Source organism: Anarrhichthys ocellatus, unplaced genomic scaffold (assembly GCF_004355925.1).
Source record: "Anarrhichthys ocellatus isolate YVR2014 unplaced genomic scaffold, GSC_Weel_1.0 scaffold5, whole genome shotgun sequence".
NCBI classification, from domain to species: Eukaryota; Metazoa; Chordata; class Actinopteri; order Perciformes; family Anarhichadidae; genus Anarrhichthys; species Anarrhichthys ocellatus.
In genome coordinates, this window is record NW_022280035.1 from 10,481,947 (window position 1) to 10,498,030 (window position 16,084).

Here is a 16,084-nt window from a genome sequence, read left to right on the forward strand (position 1 = left end):
TCCTGCTTGAACAGGGCCCTCACTGCAATGCCAGCTCCAGGTGCTCCACATCACACTCCTCATACCTTTCGTTTTGGAGGATTTGAAAGGACACAGTTCTTGTACGGTTTGGCCTGGACAGAGACAACCATCCGGCTACTTTTTAATCACTTTCAGTTTTTTTTTAATCTGACTGTTTAATATGTATAGTCATTATATAATTTAAATCAAAATTGCATACAGTTTTTTTATTGTTTTTTGTAAACGTCTGCCTACCTCAGTGTCGACAGACAATGATTGTCAGACTGTTGGTTTGTGGTTTGTCATGTGGGCAAAAGGGAAATTTGGAGGTTGGGGTGCAAGGGTGCTATTAAATACAAGAGTACAAAAAAAATGTGGTGTGGGTGCTTTACAGGAAGATTGCGTTTGTCTGCACAGAGCCATCCCATTTATGCCGGCGGCTGTATGAGTAGCTGAACAGAGAGAGAGAGAGAGAGACAGACAGACAGACAGACAGTTGAAGAAGAGAAAGAGCAGAAGGCCTTATTTGTTTTACTTTAGAAGTCAGCAACACCCCATCATCTGTAAAAAAGAACAGATTGTCCTTTTGTTCATTTTTTCATTTTCTTACCACCAGGATTGTGCTTCACATCTTTTTTTTTTTACCTCATCACCTGGTGAAGAAGCAGAGAATGTTGGCCAGGTATGTTCATTCACATCATCCTTCTTCTGATTTGTCAGATATTTTCTGTTGCAAAGCTACTGCATACTGAGAGATTACAATGTTCCCACTTAAATTAAATCTTTATAGCGGTATATTTAAGTAGATGTATCACTTTAGTGATGTGATATTACACATAATCATATAACAAAGTGAGCTATTGAACGATGTAATTACATTGTTTCTAATGCTTCCAAGCATTGAAGGTGTAAATAATAGAGTTGAAGTAATAACACAAAGAAACATTTCATTCGAAGTTTTATCCTGCTGACTTAATTTGACTTGATTTTAGCAACTTCTTTTTAACTGACTGGACCAGTGAAATTTGAGTGGTGATTATGATTCCTTACAGTAAAGGAAACGGCCTTAAGAAACTTACCACAAACACAACGCAGGATATAATAGTTATGTTTTTCAGAACCTTTAAAAACTACAAAATAATTCACACGCGACAGATGATAGCAAATAGCCTTACAGGCGGATGCTATTGAAATAATACGCAATATTACAAATTGTATGCACAGTTTGTTTTGAAGGTCAAGAGGAAATTAAACGTGTATTTAAAATCTTAGATTAAAAAAGATAAAACACATGTTTGTGTATTCCACCATTACCAAGTAGAATTAATTACTTGTAAAATACGTCTTAGACAGAAATATTCCCCATTTTACAATAGTTTAACTCATTGAACCAGGTCTGTAATCTGTGACACCTCAGTGTGACAGCCTGTTGTTTGATATTCCACTCCAATTAGCCTGACTTTGACTGCTCATTTTTAATCAGCTTTTGAATTTTAGATAATTCTATCTTCAAAGGTACCTTCGACTGTGTCATAACCACAAAGCAGTTACTGCATTATTGTCAGTGGAGAAGCTTAAGGCTGCCACCTGGGGAGATCCCATTTATTGAAGAGAAGACTCCTGTTTGTTCAAACATATTTATTGGCTCAACTCAAAATCGGGAAAGCAATGCAACAGGTACATATCTGAAGCTAATTTGCAGCCCCATCCTTGGTTTCTCTTTGAAATGTAATTAATTTCATATAAACAAGCAGATTCAGGATAAAAAGCAACAAAATAGATACAACTAAATGTGTGTGTATTGTATATTTTAAAGTGCATAAATTCTAAAGTGATTCAGTGTCCGCTTCTCTGTTGGTGTTTAGGCAGCTGTTTCAGTTGTGTGTTGAAAACTGTGCGTGTGTGTGTTAAAATCTCATTGTGTTTTTAACTCAAGTGGAATATTTCCAAAATTCTGAAAATCAATATGGAGATGCTAACACTTTAAACTACTACTAGGCTACTGACAGAGTTTAAAGATTACTGCCAACATGCAAGCCATACACCAAATTTTCCAAAGTGCAGCCATCAGGCCCCAGTGTGTCTTAAAGAGAGCGCTGTTTTCCCGCAGATTGTGTTATCAGGGGTCAGCATAGCTGCACCGGGACAGCTGTTGGGAGGAGTTAAATCAACTGAACTGAACCCTTCATGTGCTCCAAAAGAACCTACAGAACACCCAGTCATTTATTTAGCAGCAGCGGGTCTACTCCTATGTAATGTGCTGTATGTATTAGTAAAGTGTGTTTGAACGTATGGCGTGACTTAATGGCTCGCAGATACATTTTTGTTTTTTCTTTCTGGTGTGAAGTTTAGACGCTGGGTAGGTAATAATAACTGGTTTGTGTGTCTTTGCCAGGTTGATCTTTTGCAACAAAAGCTTATCCTGAATGTGTTCCACGGCCAACTATGTTCTCCCTCCGAGGAGAACCTGTGAGGTAGGTTTGTCTATGAGCTGGGAAGACAGAAACTCCCACAAAATAATCTGGATTAAAATAGATTTATGAATGAGGTTAGAATTTGTCTTTTCTTACACAAGGTATTAGCCACTCCAGGAAGGCTGTGTGGGGGAGTGTCCATGTCAAATCCTTACCCTGGAGCCAGGTCTCATGGAGCTCCTCAGGACGCAGAGATAGACGTGGCTTGGCAGGAGCTGATGGCAATCACAGAGCTGCAGGTAACTCTTCAGCACTGACACACTGTAAACATCCATTTTTATTTATGGCAAAATGCTACTATATATTTTGTCTATTCCCGAAAAAATGCCAATGTTATCACAATATCTCATGCTGCGTTATCATGGAGAGGCAGTTTATTTTTGTATTAAACAAGTTACTAAATCCAACATGTTTCATTCTAGTGGAATAAATACTTCCTCTTTTCACGTGTTGCTAACTGTTGAAAAACTAATACTTAGCTGAGGAAGGCAACAATGGCCCATTTGAATGATGGCAGGATGAAGAGATTGTGAGAGGGGGCAAGTGCTGCATGTTGCTAGCGGCCCCCTGTACCGCACAATAGCCATCTGTTTCCAGGTGAAACCTGATCACATCTATGAGAGCCCTTCATAGGCTATGGGTGGCATGCTGAAGTGGGGCAAACTGCGTTAGTGAGCCAGATGAAATGTGAAAAATACACAGTTCCACTAATTAATTCAGAGTTCTTGCAAATTTGATTATTGCCGTCAATCTTTTTATTGACATTAGTGAGACATGTACACTGATGTACCGGTCATGCCGCATTTTGTTTTTGTTGCAGGAGTTTGAAGACTCCAGTGCAGGCTCCTATGAAACAGCACAGTACCAAAACATGGAGCCCATGGTCCCGATGGGAGGATATGAGATGGCTCAGTCCCATTCCGAGACTCCTCCTGCTGCCTGTGAGCTCAGCACTGGTGCCACTTACGATGGATGTTACTCTGAAGAGGTGCCCGTCTGTCATCGTCCAAGCAGCAACGCAGAGGCAATGTACGGACACCCTGATGCTCAGCACAATCAAAGAATGCTCCCCATGTCTTCTCACACACAGCCCTCACACATGGCTCTTAGGGAACAAATGAACATGTCCGGTACCAGCCAAGGGCACAGGAGGGCCAACGCTTGTCTCGCTCAGGATCTACGTCGGCACATGCTGTGGACTACACACGGACAAATTTCACACGCTCGCCCAGGTGATGATCTAGAGTCGGACTCTGGTCTGTCCCTGGGTTCTAGTCCACCTTTGGCCTCCCCAGACAATCCTGTTGGCGGTGCACCAGGTTACCAGAGTGTAGACATCGGCATGACTTATAGTGATGGAGAACCAGACAACTTGGCTGAACACGCCAGAAGAGCCCACATCCATTACTCAATGGACTACCAGAGTCAGTCTCACTCATATTCACACTCGGGTGCACAGCCATCTTATTTTTCAACACAACCGACTTTATCTCATACTCAACCCAACGCTCTGACTCGGTCAGTGAAACAGCAGGGTCAGACCTCTGCTCTGGGCAACCTGCATATTGACTCTGGAGCGCCCAGCAGAGGGAGCTCACAATACAACATGTATGCAAAACCACAAGGAAGTAGCTCCACTCCAGGTCTACTAAGCAGAGATGAGCGGCGGGCCGTGTCTTTGAAGATCCCCTTCCCAATGGAGAAGATGATCAATCTACCTGTGGATGACTTCAATGAGCTCCTGACACAGTATACTCTGACAGAGACTCAACTAGCACTGGTCAGGGACATTAGACGGAGAGGGAAGAACAAGGTGGCAGCTCAGAACTGCAGGAAAAGGAAGCTTGAGAGCATATTTCACCTCGAAAGAGAGCTGAACCAGCTGCATGCCAAAAGAGAGCACCTGGCACAGGAAAGAGTCGAGTTCCAGCACAGCTTGGCTTTTATTAAATGTCGCCTTACAGACCTTTATTCAGAAGTATTTTCTCACTTGAGAGATGAGGATGGACAACCATACTCAATTGATGAATATGCCCTGCAACAAACACCTGATGGTAAAGTTTATTTGGTACCTCACGCAACTATGCAAAAGAGAGAGCAATGCTGATTAATGGATCGTCTCATGATTTCACTCCCCTACAGAATGAGGCATACTGCCGGATTGTGCCAATCGATAGTATGTTGACTGAAAGTTATTTAATGTTATGACCCTTATGTCAAACTTGCCATACACATCTCATTGGACACCTTTACCCATCGTACAATTGACTGAAACCACACCAGTTACTTATAAAAATCACTTTATTAAAAAAAAATATATATAAATAGGACACTGCACAGCAGTGTTAAGATAAAGAAGCACCAGTATGATTGTTCAGGAAACCTGTAAAGACAAGAAAAAAAGTCAAATAAAAGGAAAACTGAAAAGAAAAAAAAGTGAAGGTTTTAATGAATGTACCTGATTTAGCCATTGTCACTGAAATGAAGTCAGGTTTTGAAGACCAGGGAGTTTCCTGAAAAGCAGAAACACAAATTAAGTAAAGTGCTTCTTTCACAAAAACATCATTTTTGTTCACAGCATGCAATATGTTGTAGGGCCTCTATGCACAGTTAGGAGGCCAATTTTACCAGTGAACATCGGTGTAAGTCATAATAAAACTTGTTTGCACAAATATGTCATGTCATTACTGGGCTACACAACTTACTACCAGCTACATGAAAAAGCAAGACATACTATCAGTAGTTGAGAAGTCTGGTCTTACCTACAGAAAGCACTTAAGCCTTTTGGAAGCTGCTGCCTGCTAGCCTCAGGCTTCTGTTCTCACTCTCCCCTGCTTCAATGATCCTGGCGACGGTTTTGCTACTTCTCTCCCTCAGCTGGCTTCCATGACTAGCCTCAAAGACTTTGCATGTAAGCTAGCATCCTCCAGTTGATCTTTGCAGAACTCAGGGTAGTCTGTACCAAGTGGTGGGCTCTTTATGGTGGAAGTATTTGTGCACCACTTCTCATTCCTCAACCAGCATTGTAAATGCACTTACTCATGATGTATATGGTGACTAGCGCAGGGCTTCTCACACATCACATGGATTCTTTGGCTGCTTGCATTATGTGAAATATGTCCCTCATCCCACAATGTGCAGCACCTGATAGTGAACCCTCCCTTTCCCAAACCACTCAAGAGGCTAACAACACTTTGTAAAAAAACTGAAAGATCGTTTATTTCAGCTTGGATGCAGTTACAAATAAAAACCAGACTTTAAAGAAAAACAATCTACATAAAACCTCATTGGAATGCTTGCTTTCCCAAAAAACACATTCGATGAAAAAACACAAAACGTTTAAATGAAGACCCTCCATGATTTATCTACTGTACATCTCTTCTTGCAGCAGCTGTAACCTGCCACAACTGTTTGGCTGAGCAGATTTAGGAGGTAAACCTGCAGCTGCCCTGTCAATTCGCTTGCTCTCCTCTCCTTGCTCTCCTCTCCTAAGTACTCAGTCCTGTTGAACAATACGGAACAACATTGTTAACTGTGTGCACTGACTTCATATGACCTGACATCCAGAGTGATTTGAAAAAATGTGTTATCTACACTTAACGAGTCCCTGCAACTACAAACTCTGGTTTTATGAAAAGATTAAAAAGGTCAGACGTGCCAGTGAACACTTACCACTTCACATTTCAAAAGCGTCCTGAACGGCCATATCCACCACCATTGTTTGAGCCCCCTCCATAGCCGCCGCCGCCACCACCGCCGCTGCTGCTGCCACTGCCACCACCTGGGAACAAAGGAAAACTTAGCTTACAGAAACTATGCTAAATGGTAAGCATCCTTGCATTGCCCTTCCTCAATCTTACCGAAGTTCCTGCCAACTCCGCTGCCACCACCACCGCCGCCAAAGTTGTTCTTCATTGGGCCAAAGTTGGAGGCCTGGGGGTCGTAGTGGCCCATGTTGTTGTAGTTATTTCCGCCACCACCGCTGCTCCCTCCTCCTCCACCACCACCACAGTTACCTGTGAGAATTTGCAAGCAGACCAACAACTTAAGTAAATCACATCTTGAACACAGAAACGTTCGTTGCGGGGAGCTAAAGCACTTACCATAGCCGTTGCTGTCATAGCCATTTCCTCCATAGCCGCCGCTGCCACCTCCTCCACCGCCACCACCTCCACCACCACCCTGGTTGTAACCTTGGTTATATCCTCGGTTGCCACCATTGTTATATCCCCCCGGACCGCCGGGACCTCCTCCATAGCCTACAACACAAATATTATTTTAGTGCTTTGCCATGCAGCAACTGTTGAAATAATTCAACCCACGCAGACAAGATTGACAAAATTGTCAGGGGGAAGTGTGAGAAACTCAAAATTGCCTACTTACCACCACCACTGCCTCCGCCTCCATTACCACCATCACCTCCATTGCAATTGTAAGGACCGTCTCCATATCTACCCCTGCCTCCTGAAAGAGGTAAATACCAAAGTTAGGCTTCAGACACATGCATATATATGGAATATTATGTGGCCCCATCATGAAAGAATTCTTACCCTGATTGAAGCCTCGGTCATATTCGTAGGGCCTTCCGCCGCTGCTGCGGCCTAAAACATAACAATCATTACTTCTGGAATAGTGTCAAACTGCCAGGGTTTTAAAAACCACTCCAGAGAATATTGCATAAAAGAGTTAACCGCTCGTACCCATTCCTGTAGTCTGCATCTCCTGCCTTGTAAGAGCCTTCCTCACCTCACAGTTGTGAGAGTTGATTGTGTGGTATTTCTGGACTGTGGGACGAAGAGACGGTTAGTAGCCAGTCGAGACAGGAAGGTCAACCTGCAGGAGAACAGAGAGCATTTGTACTTACTGACAATCCTGTCGACTGAATCGTGATCATCAAAGGTCACGAAGGCAAAGCCCCTCTTCTTTCCAGTGTTACGGTCGGTCATGATATCAATGACCTCGATTTTGCCAAATTGTGAGAAGTAATCTCGCAAGTGTGACTCCTCGGTATCTTCCTTGATGCCCCCGACAAAGATCTTTTTCACGGTCACGTGGGCACCTGGCCGGTTTGAGTCCTGTGAGCAAAGATATTTGTTACTATACATGCCTTTCCTTTACAAACACATACTCAATATGGGTCGTGTCAAAAATATCAAATCCAACATACCTCTCTGGAAACTGCTCGTTTGGGTTCAACCACTCTTCCATCAACCTTATGGGGGCGGGCAGACATGGCAGCATCAACTTCATCCACAGATGAGTACGTCACAAAGCCAAAGCCCCTTGATCTCTTTGTGTTGGGATCCCTCATGACCTGAAGGAAGAGGATTCAGTTATTCCCAGTGTTCCCCACTAGCGTGCCATAATGTGTAACCGTGTCACAGGGCGATTGTGAAACCCACTTACCACACAGTCTGTAAGGCTCCCCCATTGCTCAAAATGAGCCCGCAGGCTTTCGTCTGTGGTCTCGAAGCTCAGACCTCCGATGAACAGCTTGCGGAGTTGCTCCGGTTCACGTGGGACCTGGCGATGCACAATGGACAGTAACATTAGAGTACAATCACCAGCACTGGCCGGAGCGCCGCGTGCCAAGTCGTGCACGACTACATTTAACAATGAACCGCTTCAGAACGAACTACGCGGTAACGTGAGGCCTAATCGTTTATGAAGCCAGTCTTGCGTCACATATCAAAAAAATCGGGACGTTGCCGCCATTACCGTCAGCGGGGCGGCCTGGTGATAAGTAGCGCTTTTAGCAACAGTTAGACACAAACACTTAATGCATGCGTGTTAAATGTAATGCATTTAGAATAGTATTACTTAAGACAAGCATGGAGTGAAGCGCCTGAATTTCGTACGTAGCTGGAGAGCAAGAACAAAAGGGCCACGAGGCCCAGCTGCTGTAAAATGGCGGATTTCCCAGGCTTGATATACAACACAATACAACGCCTCGCCTATTCGCAATGGCTTCAAATTAACGCATTTCTTAGGCGCACAGTGTGCAGCGTAATTGCCTAAACCGGATTCCAAATGCGATACTCACATCTTTCGACATGTTTGCGGGCGAATCCTTGAAGACTCCTTGTGGACTGACCGGAGAAAAGCGATCTGCGTCAGACGAGCCTAGCCTGGATCCCAACAGTATAATTAATAGCAAAGGAAACACCTCTTTCGCACAGCAATTGGCCCAGTTGTTCCCGCTGCAGTCTGTCGTCTGCACCGGTTGAATCTGGATTGGTCCAAATTCAATCAATCACTACCAACCACCAGTGACGTGGCGGTAGGCGGTGCATTTCACAACCACGACGATGTAAGATGGATGTTGTTTGAAGCCTTAAGGGATCGGAAGACAAATGTGTGAGGTATCGAGTGTTGTATGTGACGCAATAAGAATGTACACAGCAAAAGCCCCCAAAATCATCAAATCTTAAATTATTCAGATGTTTGACTTTCTCGATAAAACAACGTCAACACACCTTTCACTACTAACTACGTGTGTGTCTTACGTTAAGTTGATATGACACACACATTTATATTACAATAAACACGTTCCAAACTATGTAAGAATGAAATTATACTCGTCGTAGGAGCATTAACGCTCGGCATAGAAGTGGGTCATCAGCTGACCTAGGGGCGGGTACCTTCATTGTGCGTCTTTACCGCGCGCTTTTTACGCACAGGCAAGCGCACAGCACCTTTATGTGATCCAGGCTATATGCTAAAGTAGCTCCAGCGTTAGCCTCAAAACACCGCAGGTCCACAAAAGACACTCGTTATCGACGAAGTTAACCGGTCTGACCGACGATCTACGCGTCCAAAGGGTAGGCAATTGGCAACACAATGCGAAATGCTCCACGCTGCTGCATGTTATCGTTCAACAATTTGGATTCTGTGTCACTGTTAGCTGGTAGCTAGTAGCCGCTGAGGCGTTAGCTTGCAGGCTAACGGTACCTGCTTAAGCAAGTTTGCCCATTGGTTTGGTAGTTGCTTAGCAAACAACCTCAGTTCTTCATGTCTATGTGCACGTATTAACGTTTTCTGACGTTATCTCATTTGAGCGAGTGGACAACCACGGAGATGTATTTATCCAGCCTGTTGGTTTAGCATGTTTATCAGTTTTGTCGTGCCTGTTGCAGATTGGAGGAACGACAATGAAAATGATGTTCGTTGATATACGACAGGAGCCGATGTAACGTTAGCTAGCTAGAGCTTGCTTCGTCTGTGTGTCGTCTGGAACATATCATCCATATTCTCTTTAACCTTAGCTTCTCCATCGTTTTCCTTGTACAGGAAAGTGCCATTGGCCTGCGACAGCGTAGTGTTCGCCAACAAACTTTGCTATGGGCAAAAAGTCTCGCGAAGAAGACTCCTCATCATCTGATGAGGAAGAGTATGTTGTGGAGAAGGTGCTGGACAGGAGAGTGGTGAAAGGCAGGGTCGAGTTCTTCCTCAAGTGGAAAGGATATTCAGAGTAAGTTGTTTTCTTTTTGCCGGTATGCGACGCAGTCTTGCACTTACACCGCCACAGATTTTAAGCTTACGTTAACTAAACGCCATCAACGAGGTACTGGGCAATAGTTGAAATTGTATATCACAATAATTTCATGTTTGGAGTGTATATGTGGGCTTAATATCTGTTATTAATGTGGATATCATTAGCCAAGCCTGCAGGGCCAAATTCAACATTCACTCAGTAAATCACATCTGTTTACTCTGATGCTGCCCCAAAGTCTAGGACATAATAGATACTGAAGATTAAAGGATACATGACAGTGTCATGGACATCTAGGGCTAGGCATTAATGGCTTCTGTCATGATTTAGGTCCTTTCATATCTTGATAACGATATATCACAATATAGGATGTTTCTGGTAGTTTATTAAATAAAACGTCTGTGACGTAACCACATGGTAAAGCCTATGTAATAAGACTTTGTGCAAAATGTACAAAACAGTTTCAAGTGAAATTATAGAGAAACAATACATACTTCCAGCTATACACTGACTTCATACATTGCACCCAAATACAGAGTAATCAGATTAAGATAACCGTTTCAGTGTGCTTGTTATTATCAATTTTGACGACGTGTATCCCGATATATGATTCAATCATGATACGATTCCATTGGAAGATGATGATGATGATATATCAAGTATGTTAATAAAAATGATGTGATCCTCTTCAGAAAACACAACACCTGGGAGCCAGAGAAGAATCTGGGCTGTCCTGAGCTTATTTCAGAATTCATGAAGACTTATAAGAAGAGCAGCAGCAGCAGTGGTGGAAGCTCCACGCCCAGCAGTGGGGCCAGCAAATCAGTCACAGGCTCCTCGGGTCGCACCAAAGACTCCAGTAGCTCGAAGAAGAGAAGCTCTGACGACGATGAGGAGGAGGAGGAAGAAGAGGAGGAGGATGAGGAGGAGGTGGAGGGTGGAAGTAAGCCCAAAAAGAAGAAGAAGAAGGAGGTATGTAATGTGTGCTGTAATGTGCAGTAGTTTTATCAGTTCAAAACAAGTCTGCAGTGGATGGGGTATAATTTAGTTTTTTATAGATACTTTGCACATGTGAAGTTGACTAAAAAGTAGCTTTCCACTCTTGGAAGAAACAGTAGCTTAGCTCTTGATTAAAACCTCATTAAGACCCCCGTCACAGCTGATGGGGGTGTTATCTTAGAAGGAAACACTTCAGCAGCTTGTCATTGATTAACCAAAGCCTCTGCTAGTTTGCAGCAAACTTATATTGAATCAGTGGGTTAGGAAATGAGGGAACATTTTATATTTTCTCTGTTGAGCGATTCATTTTTAATGTAGCTTCAAAACCAGCACTTGTGTCATATAACAATATCCAAAATGTAAGACAATTTCTAGTCTCGTATCATGCCATCGATATATCCCCCAGCCCTTCAACGTTTACTATTTTAACAAAGATAAAAAAATAGTGTAACTCGGACACCTTATGTATTATATACAATTCAAATAGTTTGAACCCAAAGTGTTACATGCCAGGGTAGAGGACGGTTGTCACCCTTTTTTGCTCAAATACTATAATAAATATATAAATAAATTCGTTTTTCAGTCCAGAAAAGCGTAAGTGACCCTCGGTCATTATTGAACCAAAACCGTCTCTGCATTCAGGCGCTCAATATTGAGTTAGTCTGTTTTTCTTTGGGCCAGTCCATAGTATAGATGAGCTGGTATTCATATAATACTAACCCAAAGCTAACTGTCTATTTCTATCGTGATGTTTTAAGATTAGCGTTGCTTAAGGAACCCACCTGTTTTATATTCCAGCTTGTTATAGGCTGCCTTACTGTGCACTTGACTCTGAAACTGGAACCTGTTCCTATTTAAATCTGCACACATTTCGATGCTGAGCTTCTAGTTTGTTTTGTTTTTCCTTCCTCCTATTCTTATGCAACGCTTGCTCAGGGGGATCGTTGTCTCTTTCTTGTCAGTCTGGATGAACCGTGTACAAAACACAACTATTTTTTGCAAACACCTTGTACAAAATAGCATCTCTTTATGTGGAGGACTTTCTGCAACCTAAAAGCATGAAAGACAGTTCAAAGACACAGAGCAGTCCTTTCAGCCACCTGACTGTAACGAGTAAAGGTTTTGTGGCCGGCGAGCCCAAACTTTTGAACGTCAATGTGTCTCAACGCAAGTAGTCTACGGTTGTTTGTAACATACTCCAGTATTTTTGCATGCTATATAAAATGTTTTTCTCTTTTTATTGCCCTCCAGGAGGACATTCTAGTTGCACGTGGCTTTGAGAGAGGACTGGAGCCAGAGAAGATCATTGGCGCAACTGACTCATGTGGAGACCTAATGTTTCTTATGAAGTGGTAGGTTTTCTTTATCTGTTCAGCTCAAAAATTTGCATGTGGAACATAGTTTGGGCCCAATGTTGCTAATGTTGTAATCACTATTCAAAAATACAGGAAGGTTGTCATTTAAAATGTGTTCTAAGATGACTAACTATTAAATGAAGGGCCGTCCCCGAATCAGGATTTAGAGTGGGCATGTCAAACCAGTGCATTGACTTTTCTATCTTCATTTGTCACACTTGTGGTTCACTGGTACGTGCTTTTTTTGTTGTTGTGCCCCTAGTTTTGTGGAAAGGTAATTTCAAGATGGCTAAAAAAAATAGAAGACCTATATATTTTTATTTATTTATTTATTTATTTAAAAAAAAAATAAAAAATAATAATAATTTTTTATAAAAGCAATCCTTCTTGAAGACATGTGGCTCCGTGGCCCGTCTCTGTACTTAGACACACTGGCTGTTTTTCTGAATGTTCAGGACTTCTCCAGTGGATGTGCACTGACTGTTTCTGCAGCATGCTAATCAACTGCATCTACAAATGCATGTTTCAGATACCACAAGAGATTTGTGACATGAGCTTAGGGGTTCTCAACATCCTCCACATTTTTATTTTATTTTAAACAAACGACACAGGTGATTAAGTTTTAAGATTGTAACGGTAAGACTTTAGATTTTAGGCGGCGAGGATAGTTTTCTGTATGAGAAAGTTTAACTTGAGAAAATTCTCATGGTTGTTTTCTCCTCAAATTCTATTCTTCTAATTATGCATATGACTCGCAAGTACTCTGCGTTGGTGTTTCCACTTAATCAGGTACTTGGTATTCATATTTGCTCTGAAAAACCGGTACATCGCTGGTTTCTAAGTGTTGACCCTTTGGTGCTGCGGGTGTTGCCTGCAACACTTTCTATCTGTGCTGCTGCTGCTGCTGCTGCTTGTGACCTGTCGGGCATGATTCTTTTAAACGGCAGCTCTGAATGTGCCAGATTGCCACTGACAAATCACCCATTAGCAGCACTAATAGCCTAGCTGTCCATTCGTGTACAAACAGTAAGCCACACCATAAAATTTAATGTCATTACATATTAGCTAGATGGATATATGTGTAGTACCTCGTCACTCATGCCCGACCAAGCAGCATTTCATGGTGAGGCAACAGTTGTACCTTAGCTGATTTGGTCATTAACTTTTTTAAAAAAATGAATGCTTAAAAAATCTATAGGAATATAAAAAGGAAAATGAATGTAATCACGGCGCATCCTGAACAGATTCACAAGCTCCATCTGCCTACTTTTCCTGTAAGCACTATTTATAATGTGTTCTCATGATTTGTAACCGTTTTGGTTTTGAAACATTATCCGACTCAAATTATGAAAGATAAGCAAATACTAAATTACACTGAAATACCCTAAACATAATTATTTTTTAGTATGACTGACATGTTAATGACCGTTTCATTTAAGTCTAATGGCCTTTTTTTAGACACAACGCGACAGTGGTGTCACTGCAGTCTGAAAACAGTTATTTCCAGTGGCTTGTTCTGCGCCACTGCAGCTTTTCAGTCGTCCAGCAAAGCACAAGTGTGCTGAAGCCAGCGGTTGACACAACTCCAACCATGTTCTCTCTGACAGGGTCTTAACAGTGGGGGGGGGGGGGATAAATTACATGGCTGTAAAAGCATTCACAAGGACCGCTAAATTATATATTCCCTGATAAAATAATAATTTGAAGTTAAAAAGTTTGTATGAAATGTCACATCAATAGTGATAATTAAAATGTGTGCAATGTAATTACAAGAGCATACAGTCGTGTGTATGAGAATGTGTTTCTGATGTACACTTTTCTAACATATTGTAATGTATTATTAGTTGCCATCTTTGACAAGCTCCAAGACAGAGATGGTACATGTATGGAAAAATGTGTATTATCCAACTTCATCCTTCATCTCTTGCAGGAAAGACTCCGATGAGGCCGATCTTGTGCTCGCCAAGGAGGCCAATAATAAGTGCCCACAGATCGTCATAGCCTTCTATGAGGAACGTCTCACCTGGCATGAAGACAGTGACAAGAAGGAGAAGGACGCGGTCACAGCATGAGTGCATCACCTCAGGAGGAAGCTGCAGGGACAACCTTGAGTCAGACATTTTTCACACCCAAACCTCCCATCTTTGCTCTTCACCATGTCCAACAAAGACAGCGAACACAGTCGTGTTCTCTCCATCCATGCCCCATTGGAGCACAAAGGCCCCAGACTGCTGAGCAGGATCCATCAGACAGGAGGGGGAGCTGTAGCAGACATGGGTGACATGCTACTGGGGAGGGGTTCTGCTGTTCTGTCTTTGTATTCTGTTCTTTCCTTCTGCAACACATATCTCAGAAAACGGTTGTGTCAGTAAGGTATGTTGCATCTCTGACCACATGTGGCCATCTGTTAAAACTCAGAACATAGTCCAGAGGTGGTGAAAGCTGTGTCAACTGTGAGCTTGTCCCATGGCAGGTGCAACCCCCCCCCCCCATCATCATTAAGTCCAGTGCATCTCTTTGCTTTAAGAACCCTCTTAACACCACTGAGGATAAAACGGTAGTATTAAATATTAAGGAAGCAACCACCGCAGTGCTTTCCTGGCTGCATAATCACTTCCTTTTTAAAAACTTTTTATCTCTTGTTTTTTTCAGTTTGTCCTCTCTACCGGTACATAATTACTCAATTTGCAAACTTGCAGAAGACACCGGCCAATATGTCTTTATAATGTTGTGATGATATCTTTGTTCATTTTTTATGAAATTGTCATTTTTATCTCTTATTTCCAAGTTTAAACGTGAACGTTGTGTGGTGTTTTTTTAATTGCTTTACCCGATCACTAGTTCAAGAAACGGACATAAATGAACAGGAAAATAACAATTTTGCTCACTTCTGAACCTTTTTGTTTGTTTTTAAAATTGCATTGTTATCTTTGGACCAGTCTCATGTTCACGGGTTAGACAATCGTCACTGTATCCACATGAAATGAAACCAGCATCAATCACCCACCATTGGGGGGCTGCCACCTTGTGGCTAAAGGATGGGAATCTTTTTGACCAAGTGACCGTTCTCTCTGATGACAAGCCTGCAGTTTTAATGGTGTTATGGATCTCGTTAGTTAGGGATACTTCGATAGTTTTTTTTTTTTTTTGGTTTTTTTTGCAGTGTAAGTGTGAATAAAAATCCACCTCGCAATTAGAGTATTTGTTGTTTATCATTGTATTGTTATTTTGAAACATTAAAACCAGTTTCTGATTGGATCATGCATATTTTGTTTGATTGGGATGAGTTATTTGATTTTTCTTTGCCATAAGTATTCACGTTTTTCAGGAGGACGATGTTGCTGCCTGACAAGCGGAGATCAATTCTTCTACAAGATGGATGTTGGTTTTGTAGTTTGATCTGCTCCATCATGGACTCTTCGGACCAAATTTAGGTGTCGCAAGATCTATTTTTGTTTCAGTTTATTTTTTGGCCTTAATCGGCATTTTTAATGAAGACCATGACCTCCCCTTTCAACACATGAATAATGTCCCTCAATATCACTGGTTACGGTTTTGGTGTAATTTTCTCTCATTAAAAATATTTTGTCATTTCAGACCCTGAAGCTCTGTCCTCAGTTTTTGCAGGTGCTGCATTTTTTTTAAAGTAGACTATTTCTCGTGTCAACTAAATGTTACAAATATCTGTACAGTAGCACCCTTTAATAAACATTTTCACTGTTAAAAGTTGTCAGTTGACTTTTGTTTCAATATGTGAAAGGAAT

The 16,084-nt window shown here is 42.0% G+C and overlaps 3 protein-coding genes across 4 annotated transcripts; 2 read left to right on the forward strand and 1 right to left on the reverse strand.

Moving 5' to 3' along the window:
* The first annotated feature begins 1,898 nt into the window (after positions 1–1,898).
* nfe2 (nuclear factor, erythroid 2) lies at positions 1,899–5,154 on the forward strand. Of its 2 annotated transcripts, XM_031845184.1 has the most exons (4): positions 1,899–2,262; positions 2,396–2,474; positions 2,576–2,713; positions 3,295–5,154. In XM_031845184.1, exons 2-4 carry the CDS (start codon positions 2,427–2,429, stop codon positions 4,579–4,581), a joined length of 1,473 nt encoding a protein of 490 aa, XP_031701044.1. In that variant the 5' UTR covers positions 1,899–2,262; positions 2,396–2,426; the 3' UTR covers positions 4,582–5,154. The 2 variants fall into 2 exon arrangements, with proteins under 2 accessions (XP_031701044.1, XP_031701043.1); XM_031845183.1 differs by having other exon boundaries at positions 1,899–2,474.
* Positions 4,758–8,917, reverse strand: hnrnpa1b (heterogeneous nuclear ribonucleoprotein A1b). Its single transcript, XM_031845186.1, has 11 exons — positions 8,518–8,917; positions 7,881–7,997; positions 7,642–7,788; positions 7,339–7,549; positions 7,175–7,258; positions 7,025–7,075; positions 6,858–6,938; positions 6,578–6,733; positions 6,337–6,490; positions 4,933–6,218; positions 4,758–4,857 (listed from the first exon to the last, which is right to left on the reverse strand). Exons 1-10 carry the CDS (start codon positions 8,527–8,529, stop codon positions 6,158–6,160), a joined length of 1,074 nt encoding a protein of 357 aa, XP_031701046.1. The 5' UTR covers positions 8,530–8,917; the 3' UTR covers positions 4,758–4,857; positions 4,933–6,157.
* Positions 8,918–9,069: 152 nt separating this feature from the next.
* Positions 9,070–15,458, forward strand: cbx5 (chromobox homolog 5 (HP1 alpha homolog, Drosophila)). Its single transcript, XM_031845185.1, has 5 exons — positions 9,070–9,295; positions 9,765–9,945; positions 10,659–10,938; positions 12,217–12,317; positions 14,251–15,458. The coding sequence occupies exons 2-5, from the start codon at positions 9,815–9,817 to the stop codon at positions 14,390–14,392; spliced, it is 654 nt and encodes a 217-aa protein (XP_031701045.1). The 5' UTR covers positions 9,070–9,295; positions 9,765–9,814; the 3' UTR covers positions 14,393–15,458.
* The last annotated feature ends 626 nt before the right edge of the window (positions 15,459–16,084 follow it).

Coding starts and splice junctions, on each gene's coding strand:
- cbx5 (XM_031845185.1), top strand. CDS start 9,815: ATGGGCAAAAAGTCTCGCGAAGAAGACTCCTCATCATCTGATGAGGAA. Junction 10,939..12,216: donor AAAAGAAGAAGAAGAAGGAG/GTATGTAATGTG, acceptor ATTGCCCTCCAG/GAGGACATTCTAGTTGCACG. Junction 12,318..14,250: donor CTAATGTTTCTTATGAAGTG/GTAGGTTTTCTT, acceptor CATCTCTTGCAG/GAAAGACTCCGATGAGGCCG.
- hnrnpa1b (XM_031845186.1), bottom strand. Junction 7,259..7,338: donor TTCAGTCGACAGGATTGTCA/GTAAGTACAAAT, acceptor TTCGTCCCACAG/TCCAGAAATACCACACAATC. Junction 7,076..7,174: donor GATGCAGACTACAGGAATGG/GTACGAGCGGTT, acceptor GTTATGTTTTAG/GCCGCAGCAGCGGCGGAAGG.
- nfe2 (XM_031845183.1), top strand. CDS start 2,427: ATGTGTTCCACGGCCAACTATGTTCTCCCTCCGAGGAGAACCTGTGAG. Junction 2,475..2,575: donor CTCCGAGGAGAACCTGTGAG/GTAGGTTTGTCT, acceptor TTCTTACACAAG/GTATTAGCCACTCCAGGAAG. Junction 2,714..3,294: donor TGGCAATCACAGAGCTGCAG/GTAACTCTTCAG, acceptor TTTTTGTTGCAG/GAGTTTGAAGACTCCAGTGC.